Source organism: Spodoptera frugiperda, chromosome 23 (genome assembly GCF_023101765.2).
Source record: "Spodoptera frugiperda isolate SF20-4 chromosome 23, AGI-APGP_CSIRO_Sfru_2.0, whole genome shotgun sequence".
NCBI lineage: Eukaryota > Metazoa > Arthropoda > Insecta > Lepidoptera > Noctuidae > Spodoptera > Spodoptera frugiperda.
In genome coordinates this window covers 11,147,361-11,170,994 of record NC_064234.1, presented here as the reverse complement: position 1 = coordinate 11,170,994, position 23,634 = coordinate 11,147,361, and the positions used below count along the sequence as shown (strand labels likewise).

Below are 23,634 nucleotides of genomic sequence, written 5' to 3'. Positions count from 1 at the left end.
AGTTAATAGTTTATGGTTATAATCTTTCAACTGCTTAATACTATGCAAACTAAAACACAAACAGGAAAAGTAGATTTTCAATCAAACGACGGCTATAGCTTCAAAGTACACATTTCTGATGTGACACTACCTTTGTTTCTCACTCTTGGCTCTTCAGTGATCTGTATAAGAGCTATATCAATCTTGGGTTGGTACTTCGAGATGCTCCCTGTGGCGGCTCATTTCGAGTCGAGGGGTTGACGCGGCGAAGCGGCTAAAGCGCCGTCACCGCCGTCAAGAGGCGCAGCCATTGACTACGCAACAATAACGCCTAATAGCAGGCCAGATTTTAACGATGCTTTTTCGAGCCAGAGAAAATGTATAGAGGGGTTCCAAGTACGGATTTTTCGTGAAGCACCTATCTGAATTTTATAATCTTGATCGTTTTTGGATATCCGTGCTTGTGGAATGGCGTGAAATGACGGGTTTTTCGGTCAACGGACGTTTTTAAGAATGTTTGGGTGTTCTTTAAAACCGATATTTTCAATTGCTAACATGCCATTCGGTTTATCCGCATCAATCCAAGCAAAATTACCTATGTTTCGGGTTATAAATGATTATCAAACACAAATATTCCAACTTCATGCGGTTTATTTGGTTAAAACTAATCTTAAAGAAGTAGATACGACTTAAAATATACAAAACCTTCCGTTGTCAATAAAGATAAAAACGTAATCAAAGTTAAAATAACAAACAAATAATCTCAGTAGGTACACTACAATCGCTAAATGGATTTATTATAAGCTATTGATAAAAATTACTGTAGCGATCCGCCACTCATACACATGTATTATGACGTCATGTTCCTTATTCTTTGAAGGGTTTGGCATAGACGTACGACTTGTTCAAGTAAAAATATTTATTTCAATTTGAAGTGAATCATCACATCATTGAAATCTTTATGTTTATTTACATAAAGATATATATATATATATTATACCTATAAATATTATAATTATAATTCTTTTAATACTATTTAAAACAATGTTACCAATTATTATGTAAGTAGATTAAGTACTTTTGCGGTGCCCAAAAGGGCCCATAGTTGGAACATATTACTGTATAAAATTGTAGACCACACTGTACACAATGGATGCATTAAAGTGATTTGATTTGAAATGAAGTTCGTTGCTCATTCCAAAGTGATCAAACAACAATTGTTATAGTTACGAAACCTATAGCACTATGCAGGACCTAGGAACCCTAGAGCACGTACTCCACAAAGAAGAAACACATACTTAATAAGATAAACCAATAAAATTCGTCCAATTCTCATTGCTTATCGTACGATAACTACATAGTATCAGCGTAGAGAAATTAGTTCGATAACACACTTTGTTATGACCGCACGACGCGTTGTCGCTCCTCAATAATATCTATTATCTCTTAAGTGATGAAATAAATGTAATATTTAATTTAAAATGGCCGCTAGTTTTGTGAAAAGGTGGTTGAGTGTTGAAGATAAAGTTTTTTTAGTGACTGGAGGTGCAGCGGGTGTTGGGGCGGGGATTGTGAGGGCGCTGTTACATGAAAATGCCAGGGTAAGTAAATGACGTCTTCGCGTTTCTCAAAGTGCCATCAGACCACCACAGATGGGGTCCAGTAGGGCTGATGCCCAAACCGAGGTTACCGAGGCTCCGGCTTGAACAGCAGGATTATGAACGGGGTTGGATTTTAGTCAGTAAGAGTCTGACACACACTCTCGCCTCACCCTAGGCCGGAGAAGTTATGGTATGATTTTCTCTACTCAAAAACATAAGTACTAATTCACTGTCTACAGTAAACCACTTAGAGTGTTGTTGAACTTGTGACGTATATTGATATGCCTAATTTAAACTGTATTTGAGGGGGTGAAGCAGGTGAAGTATTATTATTCTGACACTAAAGTATGACCTTACAAACTTGACATTAAGCTATTTCGATAGAATAGCAATTATTATTTGCATTAAAACGTGTATAAAAAGACTAACATCTTTCAAGATTGGAAGTTTCCCCTCTAGTAGGTACTCGTAGGTACAAGATTTTTACAATTCAAAAACTTTGCGGTACTTTTTGCATTTCACTATAAAATCTGCATTACTATTTCTTTTGAGGAGGAAAATCATCCAATGTCTTCTCCCACCTTGGGCGACGCGAGAGTAAGTAAGTAAGACTTAAAACTACTCCGTTCCTGCTCCTGCTTTACGAGCCCAAGCCCCGGTAACCCGATAGGCAGTTCGCAGTTCTGCATTACTCTAGGTATAATAATACAATTCATACCTATGCCTATACAACGTGTAACAAAATACCCATATACATCAAGAAGCGCTGATGAATACAGGTTGAATAGAACCTCTACACAAAGTTTCAGCTTAAAATACGATTAAAAAAATTAGTACCAAATACTTGTACAAAAAAATATCGCATAGTTCTTGGTTTCAAATCATACAAACATGTCACAACACTACAGGGATCACTCGCTAGTATTACGAAACATTTCTTCTGTCAATCTGATCGCCTAGTACCTGTCTACCTAATTTTGAATCACGCGGCGGCGCGATTTGAAAAATTCATTACTTGGTACCATGAAAACATGAGTTTAAAAAACCCTTACCGTATCGTTTGTTATGTTATCTAGAAGCCTTGCAATTGATATGTATACCCCCTTTTTGTTACACGTTGTATATGAATCGGTCTACATACTAATGCTATGAATTCCCGATAGAATGTATGTTATTAAATTATCAACTAAAACAATAGAAATTATCTGTAAACATCGCTGAGCATCGTCAAACATTACTGTCGTACGCCTAGTGATATAGTTATTAACCGACTTCAAATAATGGAGGATAGGTATTATTCGCCAATTTTGTTATAACTTTATGTAGTCCATTTAATAACGGAGTGAGTTTATCAAGCGAAATAGAATAAATAAAATTAAAAAAAACATTATAACGCCATCCTGCCATTTTATACCCATACAATTATCAACTTTGTTCCACAAACATTAAAGTTGCTTTTCAAATAAACTTAATCTTTTGGTTCCTTGACATGACATTGACTCTTAATTCATTGATATTGTTGAAGACACACCCCACATGACGGAAACAATGTCTTTGATAATAAAAAAGATAAAATTGTTGACATCTGATAAGGGGCTATACAAATTGATAAGTATTTTAATAAAATAATGATTTCATCATACAGTTCATTGCAAGAATGACATTACAGTTATTATGATAAATTAGTTGTAAGCTTAAATACGATTATAATCCCGGAGCTGCGGACTGCCTAGCGAGTTACCGAGGCTCCGGCTAAGAATTCTGTAGTTCAGGAATAGGAACGAGGTGGTTTTTACTCAATAAGAGTCTGATACTCCATCTTGCTTCACTCAAGGCTGGCGAAGTAATTTGATGAATTTTCTACTCAAAAAAAAAAGGCCTAGACATAAATAAATTTGCAATAACACAAGAGAATACATATTTAAAAGAGAACAAAGAAAAATGTTCACAACCAAAACGCAACTAGTGGAACATAGAGGTATTCGTACAAGCTCAAAACACGAACTAAAATTCTAAACGGATTACCAAAAACATTCAACACACGGAACTTTGCCAGTCCTGTTTGAAAACACACTCGTATTATGAGTCACAAACTGTAAAATGGTAATTTAATGAACAAAATATTAAACTCTATTTCAATGGAACCTTGTGTTATGTAATTCACCATTTTATGTTACCGTTTTTGAAGTTATAGTGGTATCCAAGCATTTATGTGGAAATTATTTTGATGGTACAGTAATAAAGGTGCATAGAGTAATATTTTCGATGTTCAAGCTAAAAACAACGGATTAAGTTTAAATTTCGCAGAAAATTATACAAATAAAATCCGATTTTACAACTAGTGTTATTTAAATTTCAATACAAAAATGTGAGGATATTTAAAAAAAAGTAATTGTTTGTATATTACTTTTATTCAATTTACCTACTCTACCAATTATTATTTGTATACACTTAGGTAATGTTATTTAACATAATTATACAACTACACGAAACATCTTTGTCGTGGGTTACCACAAAATAAATGCAATAAAGACAATAATAAACTTTTATTGCTTTCCAGCACGTTGCCTTCCTGGACATCGCAGACAGAGAAGGTTCAGCTCTGGAGTCTGAGCTGATAACCAAGTATGGAGCTCTAAAAGCCAAGTTCATAAAATGTGACATTTCTGATGATGGCCAATTAGCTGCCGCTTATAGACAGGTGCTTGACAAGTACCGGAGACTGGATGGAGTTATCAACAATGCTGCCGTACTGACTGTGGACGAACGAAACATTAGGAGAATGGTTGATGTTAATTTTGTAAGTATTTTGTAACTAATAATTGGCTCGCCACGCCTTTTATCCCCAAAAGGACCCCTAGGCAGGGTACATTACAACACTACTGTACAATTTCCACTCACTTTACATTCTTCTCAATCTTCCTAATTTCCGATTCCTCAATAACCTTTAACTTCTAAATCCCCAAAAGGCCGGCAACGCACTTGTAACGCCCCTGGTCTTTCGGGTGTCCAAGGGCGGCGGCGTTTACTTACCATCAGGTGAAAGGTTTACTAGCTTATACCATAAAATAGTTCCTTCCTCTTTTTGGAGTAGGTAAAAATAACACAATCTTCTTTTTATCTCCAAGCCGTATTTTGGGACCATGTTTCTTCATACTGGTAACAGAGAACGAAATCTTTAATTAAACTATATTGAACAATATCTTGTCATATACTCCAAATATGGAACTGAAGATAGTTGCAAACTGCTGCGGTTTCTGTCAAGGAACAGAGCGACCGATGTTAATAATTTCTTGACTTATGAGTTTACGCGTGAGTAACACAGACTTATTTGCTTTGATTCAATTAGATACGGAATGCTTTTCATGTAGTGTTTTAATGGAAACGTGTTTTGGTTGTTCAAAAACTGCCTGCAGTATTTTTAGGTCTTTATCTCAAAGTAATTTACAGTTCGGCCTGAGAATTTTAGTACTTAATATGAATCTGGAAATGAAACCATAAAATTTTTCGTTTACAATATTTCAGCTGTGGAGCGCCCCAAACACATAACATAAAGGTACAAAATCTTTTTAGCTAATATCAACGTTTGAAAGTCGCCACGTCACTGATGAACATCTAATATTAGGTAGCTTTTGAGAACAAAATTATAAAAAATAGATCACGCGGAAAGACAATTTTAGTGAGCAAACAAAAACAAAGAAAAGTTATGAAAGAAACGAAACCTTGAATTATTTTTTGTTAACAAAATTACGTTCCGGGCTACGTTTTAGCTGTGAGGCGGAAATTGGTAGTAGCAAATTGATTTTACAACATAAACAAAACAAATAAAAGTAAACAATTCCAGTAATCCAATTTATTAGAGCATTACTAAGCAAATATTTTAGATCAAAATTAATTTACTGTTAATAAAGTTATTGTGTTTTTGTTTATTGTTAAAGTTAGTATTTGTTTGGCAAAACTATAAATTAAACTATAGATATACCATGTTATAAGGGTATCCTCTCGATAGGTACTTAACTATCTATACGAAGTTGAAAATTAATCTAATATTATGGAATATTTCATACACATTCCTGTGATGTATTTGACTTAATATCCTATGTCCCTTGCACGGGGCTGAGGGCGTCCATAGAAGATCTTCATTCTTTCATCAGAAAATAATGTTTCTACCTCCCCTATAAAAACACCTTCTAATGCCCCATAATATTATCTTAAGTCACACGAGGTTGGAACAATGGTATGATTGTCTTGATTCTTCTTCTTTCTCAATTCTTACCTATCAGACCTCATCCTATTACAAACTCTCTTCTCTTATACATCATCCTTCACCTATTACCACTCATCAACTTACAATAAAATTCTTACACTTAAATTAGCAAGAACATGACCCCATGTGAAGATAATAGTTATGGATTATAGTATTAAGATTGACTAAGTAACGTGGCTCTTTATCTTTCAGACTGCAACAGTCAGCAGTACAATGAAGGCGCTGGAAATTATGGGAGTCAATAAGGGTGGTGGTGGGGGCACCGTTATCAATATCTCATCCCTGTTAGCACTCAACCTTGGCAGTCATCTCCCAGTGTACGCTGCTACTAAAACTGCTGTTCTACAGTTCAGTATCGCTATGGGCGTAAGTGTCATTTTAATAAATTATACTTCTATATTAGTGTCATATTTGTATTTTAAACTGCACGGTTAGCGCGGTGGCTGCTGTGCAACATGTAGCGGGTTCAATTCCCGCACGGAGCAACTCTTTGTGTCATCCACAAATTGTTGTTTCAGGTCTAGGTGTCATGTGTTTGTGAACTTGTACGTTTGTAAACGCACCCACGATACAGGAGAAAATCCTAGTGTGCGACAAAGTTTATATTAATATATGTAAGTTTGAATGGATTCTTATAATTAATTCATGCAAAAATTGTACTTGGAATAAATAAACGATAAAAATGCAAGAGTTTCGTGATATAGATGTTAAGTTCCTACGACACTATAGATTAAAGCAATAGTTAATTGATGACAAGTATGTGGCTCTGTTATTGTGGATTTTATTGTGTTCAATGTCTCAGTCAATTAGCTCAACCACGAATTGCAATGCAACTGAAACATCCAGCTCATTCTTAAATAATCGAAACACCAAAGGTAAACTACATTTTAGCGAAAGATTTTATTTTTAAAAATCGCGTGGGTTACGTGTGTCTTTGTGACTAATAAAAGTAACCTAAGTTACTCCATATCAACTACTTGCTAATAAAATTCCCGTCAAAATCAGTACAGCCATTTCAAAGATTAGCCAGAACAAACAGACAGACAGACTGACAAAAAAGTAAAAAATATTATTTTGGTGTATATGTATGTATGTATTTATGTCTGCATGTAGTAAAAAGCGGTTATTTCAATGTTACAAACAGACACTCCAATTTAATTTATTAGTCTAGATAAGATGTAGGTTAATTAAAAACTTATCTATAATCTTTTTCAAAGAACATTTTAAAGGTCTCGGAAGAAAAGAAGTTAACGCTGACCTCTGGTATTTGTTAAATTTTTAATCTAAACAGGATTACGTCAGCTGTTTTGTTGTTTAAAATAAAAGGCCTAGCTGCGAGCTCTATGTTATTTTTTAAGCAAAAAATGTTTTACCCCATTGGTTGAATAAACGCCGATGAAATTCCAGCATCGAGCTCTGATCGAGTTTGGCAAAAAGTTAATGTTAATATTTTATCAATATATTTATATTCTAAGGGCCTCTAGGTTACCACTGAGGTTAAAAGTAGCACCAATAACAGTCGCAAAATATTAGAAATTCAAGCGAATTTATTTTCATTTCTTTAAACTTAATGAAATGGAAATTTTCTATAGTTAGTTTTTAGGGATGGAATGTATCGGAATAGAAATTAAGCCTAGACAAATCTAGCGAACCATTATTATAGCATGCAATTCCGCTTGTTGAGTATTGAGGGCTTTTGTATTACAAACAAGAAGTGTATTAGAAAAATGCTACGTAAAGTCAGAGTGCAAAAAATCATAGTCCAAGAAAATTTTCTAACTTAATTTAAACTTTAATCCACAGGCAGAGGAAAGATATTCAGAGAGCAAGGTGCGAGTCATTACAGTGTGCCTCGGACCGACAGACACGGCCATTTTAAATAGAAGTAACTTGGACAACTTCGACAAAGATCAGCCAATCGCGTCCCGAGTAGCCGTCAGACAGAAGTAAGTGTAATTAGGATGCGTTTACAGTATGGAGTATACGGATATAAGATGACATAAGTTTATCAGTCGCCAGCATCGTATAGACAATCGGAATTAATCAAAAGTAAATAGACGTTTTGTTTGCTACACAAAAAAATGTTAGTACAGTACATTGGGAGTACTAGTGCACATATGTAGTACTTAGTAGTAGTAGTATCGTTACGGCTTTTATCCCCGAAACGGCAGGCGGAGGTGCACAATACAGCACGTAATGCCACAGTACAATATACATTATGTATGCAACCAAATCAGCTAAACATTAATTTAATGACGTAGTATTAGCTTAGACTAATTTTAGTTGAAACTAGCTTTTGCCCGCGACTTCGTTCGCGTGGAATAGTGACTTCCGGCAAATTTTTGGTTTTAACCACATAGTTCCCGATCTCGCGGGATCTCTTCAAAAATGAGATGTGGAAGATATTCCAGGGAACTCTTCAAAAATCAACATAATGAGCTCTGCGTTTGAATTTAATAGATGTATACTCACTTAGGGCATTGAAAAAATAGTTTAAAAACGGACTTAAACTAACTTAAAACTAAAGAAAGCTACGAATTACGAATTTATAACAATTAAAAAAGAAACTATATTACAACCTATCCTCTATGCTATAATAACCAAGCTTAAACTAAATAATTTAAAAGAAACGACTTAAATCTAATCTAATTAATTTATAAATTAGACTTACAATTTTATTAAAAAAACTAACTACAGTAACTACTAATAATCGATATCAAACTAAACCTACGTTAAATAGTTTAACCAAAAAACCAGGAAAACCCAACAAATAAACTTATTAATTGACAAATACAACGAAACCAATTTAGAATATACGAAACAGCAGGACCACTACAGACAAATAATCATACGACTGATAATACACTTTTTCTACGATAGTACCGAAGCGCTCGGCCGATACCCAACCAAATGAATGTAACGAAACCATAGCGCGATCTATTTCGATCCCAACGCCATCTATCGAGGATAAAGACAACTTGGATTATTTATTATACTCCGTTCGGGCATTTTCTTTGTACTAAAAGTTTAATTATATTGATATTATTTTTTTCATACCTTTTTACTATTTATTTACTTTTTTCGATGAATTAAAACAATAACATGAACCGAAGTCGTGTAACGATCGACATAGAATTATCTATACTCCGTTAGAGCATTTTCTTTGTACTAAATGTTTTATTATATTGATATTATTTTTTTCATACCTTTTTACTATTTATTTACTTTTTTTCGATGAATTAAAACAATAACATGAACCGAAGTCGTGTAACGATCGACATAGAATTATTTATAAATAATTTATTTCTTATTTTTATTTTTTGATTTTTGAAATAAAAATATATCTATGTCCTTTCTAAGGTTCTAAACTATATCTGTACCAAATTTCAACCAAATCCGTCAAATAGTTGCGGAGATTAATGGTATAAGCATAGAATGTTCGACGTGATTCTTTAATTTGACATAACTTTTTTATTTATGAACCGATTGACATGAAACAAACACTAAATGTAAATTTAAGCATCCCACAATATATTCGTGAAAACCGCATCCAACTCGGATCAGCCGTTTCTGAGATTAGCGCGCACAGACGAACAGACAAACAGACAAACAGACAAACAGACAAACAGACAAAAAAAAGTTAATTACATTTTTGGGTTCGACATCGACATAACAATAACCCCTGCTATTTTTTTTATTTTTATTTTCAATGTACAGACAGCACTTTTCTACGATTTTATTATATGTATAGATTTTTGAAATAAAAATATGTATATCTATGTCCTTTCTAAGGTTCTAAACTATATCTGTACCAAATTTCAACCAAATCCGTCAAATAGTTGCGGAGCTTAATGGTATAAGCATAGAATGTGCGACGTGATTCTTTAATTTGACACAACTTTTTTATTTATGAACCGATTGACATGAAACAAACACTAAATGTAAATTTAAGCATCCCACAATATATTCGTGAAAACCGCATCCAACTCGGATAAGCCGTTTCTGAGATTAGCGCGCACAGACGAACAGACAAACAGACAAAAAAAAAGTTAATTACATTTTTGGGTTCGACATCGACATAACAATAAATTGTGCCCTGCTATTTTTTTTATTTTTATTTTCAATGTACAGACTTAGCACTTTTCTACGATTTTATTATATGTATAGATGGATTACCTAGTCAAGTAAATAGCGTTAAAAAAAATGAGAATTTCGTATCCATTTTTGATATCTTTACTCAAAAGTCACAGTACTCTGAAGCATCGCGTGTTGCATGCGCTGTATCGCAAAATGCTTTTCTTACACGAGTGACCTTATTTGCGCGTTCCAGATGAAGTTTGCGTTGATGAAGATAGTTTGGCAGCAACGAGTTTCATACTAAAATTGAACAGTGAAAGTTTTGCTTTGCGAAAACGTGCAAGAATTTTTAGATAAGTTACAGCGACAAGTTTTCGGGTTTTTTTTAAGTTTTTAAGCGAATTGACAAGTCTTTTATGACACAGTCTCTGTACAATTTTTACTTAATTTTGGCAGACACATTGAGCAAAATTGATAATGGTGAAAAGTGGGTGTTAGGTTTTTTAATATGTGCACTTTGATGAAAGATTAGATATATGTTTTTTTTAATTCTGTAATCTTAGTACGAGTTTGCTTTACGTTTAACAAGATCGAAACGAGAGCACGTTCGACGCTGTGATTGGTTAGTTCATTGGCGCCGTCCAATCAAAGAGCCTACCGCGTACTCGTTCAACGTAAAGCATACTCGTTCTAAGGGTACTGATCGATGATTGTAACTATAGGTTTTGTTGGTTTTGGATCATGTAAACTTAGGTTATTTACCGTAAATAGTATCTGGAAAGGCACAAAATAATTTATTCAATTTTGGTCTAAAAAGATGTATACCAATAATAGCAACAGTAAAAGATGAAGTCTCAGGTTGTCTGCAAACAATTTCTTCGTTTATATTAAGTTCTGGTTTGTGGTTCAGTTCGCAACACAAAAACTTCCACAAAGTTTAATTTTAAACCGTTTGTATTGAACATTTTAGTAAAGTCTTACCGAACCCTTTGACAGTTCCAATGATAATTATACAAAACATGATTTGTGGTTAAGAAAGCGATTTATTCTAAATAGAAATACATACTTGACATGAAATGCTCAAAAGAATAGGAAGCTACACATAGAGAAAATAACACCTACTTTTCCTTGTTGTATAATGAGTCTCATGAATTGGTCGTTTTTTTGAGTGCCTTGGGGGCCTTGCCTGCCTGCACGCCTTGGGTGAGGCAAGAAGGAGTGTCAGACTCTTACTGACTAAAAATACCCCGTTCCTACTCCTGAACCGAGCCCCGGTAACCCATTACACCAGACTGGTGCACTTATGAATACTCGACCACTGAGACAGTCTTTAATTGAAATTAAAGCCTTTGAAATTAAAGCCTTTTTATGAATTACATTAATAACAGTTAATCTTTTTATTTGTTCTAGGGTTGAATCAGCTGTATCAGGCATACTGAAAGTCTTAGAAGAAGGAAAATCTGGTTCCACGTGGATTGTGAAGAACGATCAACCGGCTTACGACTACACAGAAACGTTAAACACAGCATTTGCAGTCTTATCAGATACATAAATACTTTCGAATTTAAGACTTACTGTGATTATGATAAGATTAAAAATTGATTCCGTTTGCGAGTTTCTCTGCCGTCATTTTTATTCATTCCGATATTTTTGTAATATTTCCTGTAATTTTATGAATTCACCGACATTAACAAATTATGTATTAAGTGCGTGTTAATGTGTATTTTTACATTATTTCTTTTAATTTAATTATGTTTTACCTACCTGTGTTAAGATTTTTTTAAATACATATTAATATTGATTATTTACCAAACTGGTTATTGACTTTTGAATTGGTTTTGATATGAATGAACGTTTCATTTTTATACGAGTTTCAGTTATTTTATAAAGAAAGGGTTTAGAATTTAAAAAAATATTCCTCAAAAACATAAAACCTTTACCACACCAAAACAAAAGCATGTTTATCGAGAATGGAAATGTGAAAAATATTTTTTTAATTCCGATCCAACGTTCAGTCGCATGAACACTGAGCGTTCTTTGTCATCAATGCATATATAGGTTGTAAACGGAACGCTCCCGAACGCCGCAAACAGGTGATGGTAAAAAACTATATTTTTTCATAAAGTTGAAACACTTGGTTTCAAGAAATTACGGAGTACAATGTTTATTTTTTGTAATAATAGTTGTTAATGTTTCGTGAATAATATGAAAACAAAAACGATTATAATTATAAAAACAAACGATCTTTTGTAGTGTTTTTCGAGAGCGTTCCATTTACAATCTGCACAGATACTATATCAGTAGAAACGATGTACCGTATCGATAGTAGAGGAGCCATTCTTAGCACACATCCATAGCAGGCGTCTTTCCATTTAAAAACAGCTAAGCTGAATCCGTTTCCAATAGTGCTATGCTATGTGTAACAATGAATATGGTTCGTCAGCCATTGGAAGCCAGACGCATCCACAGCAACGTAGCATAGCATAACTCTGCTGGAAAAGCACCCTTATGCACGTGATCATGTACTCACTTCATGCATGCCTCTACATAACATCACCAAGCGACTTCCAATACAACTATGCACTCCAAGTATTACCTAACTTATCTCACTTTAGAATCCGTATCACTGGAATCTAGATCCCGGTATTTGGGACGAACAAGAAGCGCAATCATGAGACTAATTTACTATGTGTTCGTAGCAGACAGTTGAAACTTGGCACCGTAAGCAGTCAAAATGCACTACGTCACTGCATACTCTCTAAGGATTTGGACTAATTTATGCTTCGGATTTACCGCTAATCCATACTTAAGTATTCCTGCTTTCTTCCCCCCCTCCATTCCCGCTTCGTAGCCCTACTTTGTAACATGAATAATGTTAGCAAAAAGTTTACCGAAGATGGATTTTTTCAAACTTCACCGAAGCGTACAATCTTCGCAAATGATACGGACTCCGCGTTCGAACTTCTCGTTCGTTCGAATTTACTTTCGCAAGTTCAGTTAGTTCACAGTTTGTGTGTCTAAATGTTAAGATTTTTGTACACAATCATATTTACTTGTTTCCTTTGTTTGTATTCAGGGTACGGAGGTAATATAGAATTGTCCGGATAACTTTCCGCGAGTAGAAGTTACAACCACGTTTGAAATTGGATTCATGCACCATGCTTGCTACTGGGAAATCTCGCGTTAGTTGCCCGCTATGCGAAAAATGTTGGCAATAAATATTCTATGTTGGATTATGTAGATTTACATAAGCTATGTCACATGCCAAGCAGTTCAGGAGAAAATGTTTTGAATTTTCCAGAGCTAGCTCAGGTCATACTAAGGTAAGTTGACGTTGAAATATTATTTTGCATGAAATTACTATGAACTACAACTTTTATAAGAATAAAGTGCTGAAAAGAATTAGGGTGCTTTTCTACCAGAGATGTGCCATGTAGCTTTGCTGCGAAGATGTAGTAGCTAAGCTGTGAAACTATGTGACTGTTTCCACTGATATTGAACTATGTAGCGGTAGCAGCTAAAATGTGCTATAAAATTGTGCCGCGGCATAGCAGCTTCATGATGAAAAACCGCAGCAGAAGCAAAAAAAAAGTTTAGAACAAAAGTAGATAACTTAAAAAAATTTCACGACAAAACCAAAATAATATCAACACAGAAACAAAACTACAAGATACGCCATCAAATATTAAGGAACGGACCAATTAAACGAGCTACAACATCCGAACAGTCACAAGTGAGGCGGAATCAATTTATAACTAAGCCACTGGTATCTGCGGACGTCCATTAGAACTGGCTCTTCTAGTAACCGGGACCCGTAATTATTAATTCAGTGGCGTTAAGTCGAAGCACATCAAATCGGCACGGATCGCCTCTGAATGTTTGCCAAATCCGAGCCCCGCAGTGTTTAACTATTCACTGGTATGTTTCAACGGATCCGAATTAGAGCACTGATTCTACATAAACGTGAGCTGCTTGTTATTTGTTTGTTCGGTTAGGTTTTCTTTACAATTTGTTTTTTAATTAGTTTGGGTTTTTTTTTATTTTACAAATGCCTTTGATGGTCTGGGTATGTGTAGGGAGTTTGTATGTTGCAAGCGTTTTGTTTTTGTTTTGTACAACACTAGCTTACTAATTATATTTACTTTAGGCAGTTATGGCAAATAAATATAAAAAATATCCTTTGTTTTACTGACTAGGTATAGTTTTGTGTTTCTTTTATTTTTTATCAAAACAAAGATTTATGTATGGGATCGTCATGCTTCTGCACGAATGGCCTCCTCCGGCTAGGCCGGAGTGATATGCTTCACAGAAAACCGATGTGAAACAACGCTTGTGTTGTGTTTTGTTGTGTGAGTGAGGTTACCGAAGACCCAATTACTCCTCTCTCCAATTTTCCTAATCCCCGATTCTCCAACAACCCTTAAATTTTTAATCCCCAACAGGTCGACATTTGTAATGCCCCATGGTGTTTCGGGTGTCCATGGACGGCGGCAATTGCTTACCATCAGGTGATACGTTTGCCCGTTTACCGGTTTATACCATAAAAAATCTTCAATCTTTTACTCATCGCACTCAAATGTTTATCGATTTCATAACTTATTTTGCCATTAAATTTACAAATCACGTATTGCGATTAAGTACCTGTGGACCCAAAAAATAAAATTAAACATTCAATTTGCATTCTCAGCTAGAAGAACAGTAACTTAAAAATAAATATGTAAAATTAGAGCTACATTGATATTCGATCCTAAAAACGGAGATCCCATTTTTGAGGGCGATGGACCCGAAAATTTTGCAAAATTATGTCTTGGGAACTGAATAAACTTTGTACCGCATGCTATAATCTGATACTTTTCGTGTATTATGGAAATAAGTAGACTGTATCTATCACTTTCTTTTGCATGGAGAAAGTAATTCTGTAGTAAACTAAACAACGTAAAAACGTAAAATAGTATGTTTTACAAATAAATAATGTACTTACTGTAATTTAATGATTAGCATTTAATAAAATATCCGATTAAAAGAGGTGCCACGCCTTAAAACACAAAAATTGGATCCGTCTTCAAATCCTATTTTTCTTTTAGATAAGGTTTTAGTAATCCACATCAGCATAATTGGAAACGTGTCTTGCTAATTTTACGCTCAAATTGGAGACTGATACAAAGAATTAACTTGGTTAGGGGAATATTTCTCAAAAAATGGTTTCCCCTTGCTTACTCCAGTAAGGGCAGGGTACTTAAGAGCCTATACAAAGTTCCTCCTTGCGAAGCGTTCGCCAATCGCATGAAACTTTTGACTGATCTCAAAGGGGGATGAAAAAAACGTGTAATGAGGGACTCTCCAAACCCGTTTTTTTTTTTTTTTTTTTGTTTTTCATCTCAAATTATTTTGCAAAGAGTTGAATTACTTTGAAATAGGAGCATCACGTTGTTTCTTTGTTATTTTTTTACGACGAAATACTCGAGTTGTTTTGTTTCCTTTTTTTTTGATAATGCGAGGTCCTTATTACGGCTTGACACTTTTGATTTGAGAGAAATATTTTACTTTGTTTGTGCCTCTGCCAAACGTAAAGATAATGACATACTCTGATGATTTTGTTTTGTTAAAATCTTGCTTGTATTCTTCTTTAATTTCTGTTTCCTTTTACCCATTGTCTAATAAAAACTAGTATGGAAGAAAAAGCTATTTGCTTGTGAGAAAATCCACTATCTACTAAATATTGCATTCGTAGGAAACTGGGGCGTGTTTCTAGACATAGATTAAATCCCACAAAAACATTTCATGTTAAATGTTGCCAAGACGAGACCATATAGCTCGCACTGTCAAAAAGTAATCAGATCCCGTGTAGAGCCAAGTTTCTAACCCTTGGACGTAACTGGCGAGTTGGCCGCACGAAAAGAGTTTAGAAGATTGAATAGATTTTTAAGCTCAAGCCCATATGACGAATAGCAAAAAGTCCGTGCGGCCGACTCGCCAGTTACGTCCAAGGGTTAGAAACTTGGCTCTACACGGGATCTGATTACTTTTTGACAGTGCGAGCTATATGGTCTCGTCTTGGCAACATTTAACATGAAATGTTTTTGTGGGATTTCATTTCTTTTTGTAGGTCAAATTATTCTCACTAAGTCGTACCTACATAAACAACTATAAACATATTATACCTACTAACCTATACTACTTAATTGCAAATACCTACTTATTCAATCTTTGAATTTCTTAATTAAATTTGTGAGAAAATTGCAAACGTAATGCTAATACTTTTTATCAATGAAAATTAAAACACTAGTACCTAACTAAACCTTCACCTACTAAACTACTAAATTTATAAGAAAATTGCAAACGTAATCCTAATACTTTTTATCAATGAAAATTAAAACACTAGTATCTAAACCTTTACCTACTAAACTACTAACAATTAAATATTAGGCAAATGGTTTTTTTCTCCGCGATAGCAAACTTTTAAATCACCGAAATATTCCGAAAATTTTTCATTCAACGAGACAACCGTCAACGACGTCTGCCCTCGCGCGTCTGTCCGCGTTCGGGTGCCGCGCTCGCTGACGGGCCGATTATTTTTAGCTACTGCGCGGGGACGAGGGGGCAGGCGGCGGGCGTTGGCGCTTACTATACTTACGATGCTTATGTTCAAAAGTATAGGTTGATTAATAAACACTTACCGAAGTGAAGTGTAGTAATATTATTCATATCTAAGTACTTATGGTTAGGATAATGTTTTGATTTGATGAAAAGTTTGTGTTCTATGTACTTGTGTATAATTTTCAGATCTCAAGCAGGAAATAGGGAATTAAGTTTCCCTATTTCAGATTTTTACCCCTCCGCGGCCGCATTCAGACCTCTAGCGTCAAAAGTTGCGGAAGTCTCGAACAAACTTTCACCCCCTAGTTTAAGGGGTTGGGGGGTAAAAGTTCCAAGTTTTAGGATTTTTTTGTTGTTTGGGTACTAATACTAGCTTACATACCAAATTTCAGTTTTCTAGGACTTCAGGAAGTACCTTAAGAATTTTGTTGATCATCAGTGAGTGAGTGACGAAATCGGGGTATTTTAGATATCAATAAAATCTAAAGTATAAGAGCTATGCAATTGAAACTTTAGAGGTTTATTAAGTCTACCACTGACATTATATCCTGAAAATTTTGTTTATCTGGTATAACCCAAACTCAAGTTATGAAGGTTCAAAAATACGACAAAGCGCTTCGAGAAAAGGTAGGTAGTGCCCTTGCGCTTGCGCTTCGCTTGGCTCGTCTTGGCGGGGGCACTACCGTGCCCCCAGATGCAATAAAATACATTGTCCAATGAGTTGGCCCTTCGCCTGTTTGCATTTTAAAACTAGGCACAAATCCAAGAGTTTAAAACAATTTGTTTGTGTCTAAGTTGTGTTTTTAATCTGGCTGGAAAATGTTTTTGTTTTGTACTTTATCAGTTTTACTTTTTAAAGATACGTATTTTATAGTTAATCTTTATCAAAAATTTTGATTTGGTCTTTGTGAAAACAAAATAGACTACATAAGACTAAAAGAAAGGATATAGGAATTATCGATAAAACAAAAAATATTTTATGCATTAACTAAAAATCATGGTTTACTAACGTAGATCAATGGAGAAAAGCTCTACTTATTTCGAATCACAGAGAAACTCTTCTTATAAGCAGCGTGCACAGGTGCGTTTACTTACGTGAGTTAATCGTGATTTTTAGTCAATTTAGTATATCTCACGATAGTTATTACACAAATAATTTATGCATTTATTAAACTCATACCTCTAGTCTCACAAATTTCACTAGTCCAACGACCCACAAAAATGGAAAAAAATACCATCAAATTGCAACCAATTATTGCAAAAAATATTATAGTTTAAACGCAAAAATCTCGGTATCACAGGGATCTAAGTAATATTTATCGTGTGGAGGGTACGGACACAATTTCCGGTCACTGCGTGGACACAGCTGACCTAGTTTCTGACGCGACTTTGCCTAGCCAAGTCTAATGTATTGTTCAGGATTGCTCACGTTTTTTCAATGTTACTCCCCATCGCATGTTAATTAGTTTGTATAAAATGTGGTGGTTTTATTGTTGTTTCTTGGTTAAGTATGTGTGTGTAATGCTTTTCTATTTTTAGTCTAGTGTGTTAGACAGAAAATGGAAAAAATAGGTTACAAAACTTCATATAATACAGGTTGGATGCAGGAGGATATTTGGAAGTCATTGGGGGAGGCCTATGTTCAGCAGTGGACCACCACCATGGAGTCTTATGACTGAAATGATAATGACAATAATATAATTCAGCTCTTAAAAAGTTTTGAGAAAGGTAATTCAAAAATTAAAACATTGAAAATGATTTTCGATTTTATAGTCTACATAAGGTCTTGAGCTCAACCCTGAATCAAACCTCACGATTTTAAAACACATAAAATAAAAAATCAGACACGTGTAAAATTCTATTCGACTAATAATACCGCATAAATAAAATACTACGAAATATATTTTCAAAGCACTTTGAACCTTATCGTCTTTATATTTGAAACAATGAGAATTATATTCCAACATCGAGTATCAGATTTATTTTACGATACACGAGTTTGTGAAGTTATAATAAATTTATTTTCGTAGCTGCCCTTTTCTGAACCCTGTGTAATTAATAAAGGAAAATGTCAACTTTTTTTCTTTTATTCTAGGCTTATGCATACATATATAGATGGTTTATTATTACTGAAAATAAGGTGATGTTGGGATTTAGGTTTATTTTGATTGAGTTATGTATAGAAATAGAATTCTTTATACACAAGTGTGTGTCTTGTACACAAGTGTGTGAGAGCCATGCTTCGGCACGAATGGGCCGGCTCGACCGGAGTGATATCACGGCCTCATAGTAAACCGACGTGAAGCAATGCTTGCGTTGTATTTGTGAGGTTACCGGGTGCCCAATTACCCCTCTTTCCAATCTTCCCAATCCCCGATTCCCTAACAACCCCAAAAAGTTTCGGGTGTCTATAGGCGGCGGCGATTGCTTACCATCAGGTGATTCGTAAGCTCGTTTACTGTTCCATAAAAAAAAACAAAGAAAAAAAAAACGAAAAGAGGTTACAGAGAAAAAAATGTATGGTCATTTACATTGACTGCCTTTATATTTAACAGACTGGAAAAGTACTTTTGGAAAACAAATAATTTAGAAAACACATTATTAGAAGCATCGTTTACAGTGTAAACGTGAATATTTCTACTTCATTATGTCCAGAACAACTCGTAAAATATCGCACGAGTTCAAGTTAGCACACATGACTAACGACTCCAATTTGTTACCGCCAACGTTTTATTTGAATGCAAAATGTTTGCTAGCCCAGCTATGTCCGGGACTCCATTCAAATTTATGTGGTTTCGAGACGACCGACAAATCTGTGATGGAGCTGAGGCTATGTAGATAAGGGTGCTGGTGCACTAAGCTCTGTTCTGTGTCAGTGAGAGAAGAATTGATAGGAATTGCATCTGAATCTGCAAAGTTATAAACAAACTGTTGCATATTAAGCACTCTTGTATTCGGCTTTGAATAAAAACCACACATTGTCAAAACTACAGGTGATTCTCCTCCAATTCTTCTAAGAAATGTTTTACCTGATACACTGTTTGAGGGCCCCAGATAGGTATCTAAAATAATCTTTAAAATTTTCTTTCGTACTTCACAGTAACTCACTTCGATAGGCGAAGTTTCAAGGCCAAAAGTATTTCTTCAACAAAAATACTAATTTAACAAGAAAAACAGACCGTACTGAAAAAATCTCGTGTACAAACACCCTTAGTAACAGACCGCCAATAAACGAAAAAGTTCGATGACCAAAGTATTTTTAATTAAATGCAAATTAAATGGCGGCGGAGTTTGAAGGGAAACAGGGGTTTAAAACAAGAAGTAATGGCATGTAATGAGAGTTTACCTGTACAGTAATTATAAAGCCCGCATCTTTGGGCCAGGTATTGGGCCAACCTGTTGGGCCAACGGGAAGAGATCTACTTGGTGGTATGTTGGTAGCGACGGTCGGTTGGCGCCAATGTTGGCGACTCAACCATATGTTGTTGGTTTTTACAAGCTTTTATTTAACTTGCAATGTATGTGTGTGTGAAGTGGAATCTTGCAACTGAATTTTGAAGCAGATATTTCAATTAATTGAACTGAAAATTTGTATACATGTTTCATTTGCATGACTATAAATGCCAAGCTGTATAAAGTTTGTTTTTGCAAAGTTTTTAGTATACATTCATTTGTCCACTCATCAAGGAACTTGACGCGCTCCGTAAACAGTGTTCATAGAATTTTGGACAAATAGGTTGGCCCAATATTTTGGCCCAATGTGTGTTGCTGGCTCAAAGGTTTGTTGTATGAGTTTGTGTAGCTATGTTGCGATTTAACGACAATTATTGTTACGTTTACCTCATGTGGGGAGCGAATATAAATGGCGGTCCTTATATTGTTCTACGCAATTCGGATTAAAATTTTATGGCAAGGTTTTGTTTTGTTTTCATAAAAGTTGAATTGGAATGGAATTTTGAGTTTATTCAAATACTTGTTTAACGAAAAATATGGTGTTTTTTATTTTGTAGCGTATGTTGGAGCAATTTCTTTGAAATAGAGTTGAGTAGTTAGTAGTAGAAGTAAAGAAAAAAATACTAATTTTAATACTCAAAAAATGTTCCGTAGAGTAGGCTCCGCATGTACAAAAGGACTGAAATTGTATCATTTTTAGGTTAGGAGGTTATTAGTTTGACCTGTATGTATATGTATAGATCTATGAACCGATTTTGATGCGGTTTTTGGCATAGTATTTTTCAGACTCAGCAGAAAAATTCAGAGAATATTACCTGACCTAAAAAATAACGGCGGTTAAGGAAATTAAAGGTGGTCCTTTTTTGGGAGGAGCGACTCTTTGAGTAATCCACCAATTGTTGTTTTGGGTCTGTGTGTCCTGTGTACGACACACGGCAAAATACTAGTGACGAGCAAAGATTAAAAAAATCCTTATACCTACACATCTACCAATCCCTTCTGCAAATAACAGCCGTTACATAATTATCTAAAAACTACATTCCTTTATTCTCGACTAAAAATGTTCGAACCTTTCCCAACTGACCGCTTCAATGAACCTATTCCAAGTTGGCTGAATAGGTTCACTTAATTTCTTTCAACCGTAGTTCTATTTAGTCAGCATAAAGTAATGAGGATACGACCTTGTTATAATGTGGTCAGTATATTGTGTATTTATTGGATTATATGTACTAGAAACGTATTGTTGAAGTCAATTGTTGGTGGAGGACGGTTTTTTATTTAAATGTGTGATATTGAGCGTTATTTTTGTAGGATTGTAACCAAAATATTGGCATCAAGACTTATTATCGTTTTTTAACGCGTCGTGTGCCGGATTGCAGACACAAGACAGACGGACACAATGTATTTTATATACTGGCATACGAAAGCTCAAGATTATTTACAACATTGTTAAAATGACCCAGAGGTTTAAGACATAAGACATGCGGGTGCGGGCTCAAAACCTACCAAAACGGCAGCTTTTTTTGATTAATTATACTAGGCACACTGAGAAACTTTCGAAAAACCGACCAAAAAGGCAGTCAATTTAATACTAAACAAAATCTTCCTCACATACAAAACAATGACCTACTTAAACAAATCAAATAACACATTTCCACTAAAGAATCGCAACACTCTCTAGGCAATATTAACTCCGTCATTGCTCAGCTTGATGTTACATTCCCCATGCGCGTTCGTAAACAAAGTGATAAAACAATAGGAATGAAAACAAATGCCGAGCGGCATGTTCAATTTCAAATGTTGAGCTGCGTGCACACTGGTGACGTGTGAGTAATGCTATTTTCTTGGAATTTTAGCCGTCGATGCTAGAAGAGGCGTCTGTTTGCCTGTGTGTTTACATGACATCGTAACTCTTTAATGAATAACCCCATTTGAAAGTTTTTTTTTTACTGAAACCTTTTTGGTACTTTTTAGTGCTAGCAAAAATTGCTCGAAAAATGTGTTAATCTGTTTAACTAAACACGAGCACCTAGTTTCACTGACAGACAGACTAACGGACAATTAGACGTTTCAAAAGTGTCTAATTAAGGATTAATTGAAATAAATGTTTTGATTTTGACTTTGACACGCTCAGAGTAGAGTTAAAAGCACTTCTTTATGTCATTTAACAGGAGTTTATCTGAAATTCTTTTAAAATATATCTTTTTATGCAAAAAAAAATGTTGAATGATAAACTCCCACTAATAGAAATTATTACAATCCTACATAACAAACGACAGTCAATGATTCCGTGTTATGAATATAACAATATGACATCAATATGCACGCGGCCTTACGAGTAGAACATGGGAGAGATTTAATAATGTTTCGATTTTGCACAAACTGGTCTTGTAAGGGATTATAACATTGTATGACTTTAATACTTACAGTGTTCATGGTGGTAGATCGTTTGTAATGCAATCTTTTTGGCATTTATTTTGATGAAAGAGATTCTTTATATAATATTTTTAACCGACTCCAAAAAAAGAGGATATGGTGTATGTATGTGCGCGATTATCTCGATTTTGGCTGCACCGACTTTGATGCGGTTTTCAACATAGTATTTTCAGACTTAAGAGAAGGTGTTAGGTATTACCTGGCTTAAAAAAGGAGGCAGTAAAGAATATTGCAGGTGGATTCCTGTTTTGTTAGTTAGGTATATATTATTTAGCTCACCACCTATTATATGGGATTTACAACATAAATTGTGAAAAGTGGGTGTACACAGTGGCATTACGTGTCAGTCACAATCGAGTAATAAAATAATAGACACCGTTATCATTTTCAGAAAAGGTCAAATCAAAAATCGTTCTAAATAAATTAATTAATCCCAGAAAAGGTGGAGATTAATTACAGTCTCGTCGTAAAGTAATACAAAAATACAACACATATACAAATACAAGCCAAAATGGGATTACAACGAGTTGATGACTTACTCCCACAACTTCTTTGAATTTTGTGAGTAATTGTATTAATGTAATGGTATGTATATGTCGCAGTAAGATAGATAAAGCCGTAATATAGTTATATCCCTTTTTGAGGGGGGGGTGAGTCATCCAATGACTCTCTCGCTTTGGGCAAGCCGAGAGAGAGTGTCAGACTCTTACTGACTAAAAACCACCCCGTTCCTACTCCTGCTCTTCTTCGTGCAAGAGCTCCGGTAACCCGCTAGGCAGTCCGCAGCTCCGGGATAGTTATATCCCTAGGGATATAATAATATATTGTAACATACGAAATTAATTCTTTACTATCTCACGAGGAATAAAGTTATAAAAAGTGTGTTCCTGTAAAAATTTAATATTTCCGAATTTTCAGCGAATACATAACAACTTCAATAGAAATTACTTAAAATTGTGAGAACCATTTTTATGTACAAAAAATGCGTATTGACCGATGTCAAGACCGATAAAATGTTTTTCACACTTTAAAATCTACTTGTATAACGATCGGTTCTGCTTCGTACTCGCAATCCCGGTTTTTTTCCGATTCCGTAGAAATTTCGGGAAATCCATGAATAAAAAGTATTCTATGTCCGTCTCCTGGTTTTAACCCCACCACCAATTGTAAGCAAATTAAAAAAATGTAAGTAACATGACTTCTTTTATATCATTTATGTTAAGT

At 34.9% G+C, this 23,634-nt stretch overlaps 2 protein-coding genes across 2 annotated transcripts in view; one reads left to right on the top strand and one right to left on the bottom strand.

Moving 5' to 3' along the window:
• Positions 1-23,634, bottom strand: part of LOC118266770 (uncharacterized) — a 150,568-nt gene that overhangs the window by 20,429 nt on the left and 106,505 nt on the right. The window lies entirely within an intron of this gene.
• On the top strand, positions 1,355-11,545 carry LOC118266772 (15-hydroxyprostaglandin dehydrogenase [NAD(+)]). The gene is made up of 5 exons (XM_035580313.2): positions 1,355-1,580; positions 4,141-4,380; positions 6,040-6,213; positions 7,651-7,793; positions 11,335-11,545. The coding sequence occupies exons 1-5, from the start codon at positions 1,461-1,463 to the stop codon at positions 11,474-11,476; spliced, it is 819 nt and encodes a 272-aa protein (XP_035436206.1). The 5' UTR covers positions 1,355-1,460; the 3' UTR covers positions 11,477-11,545.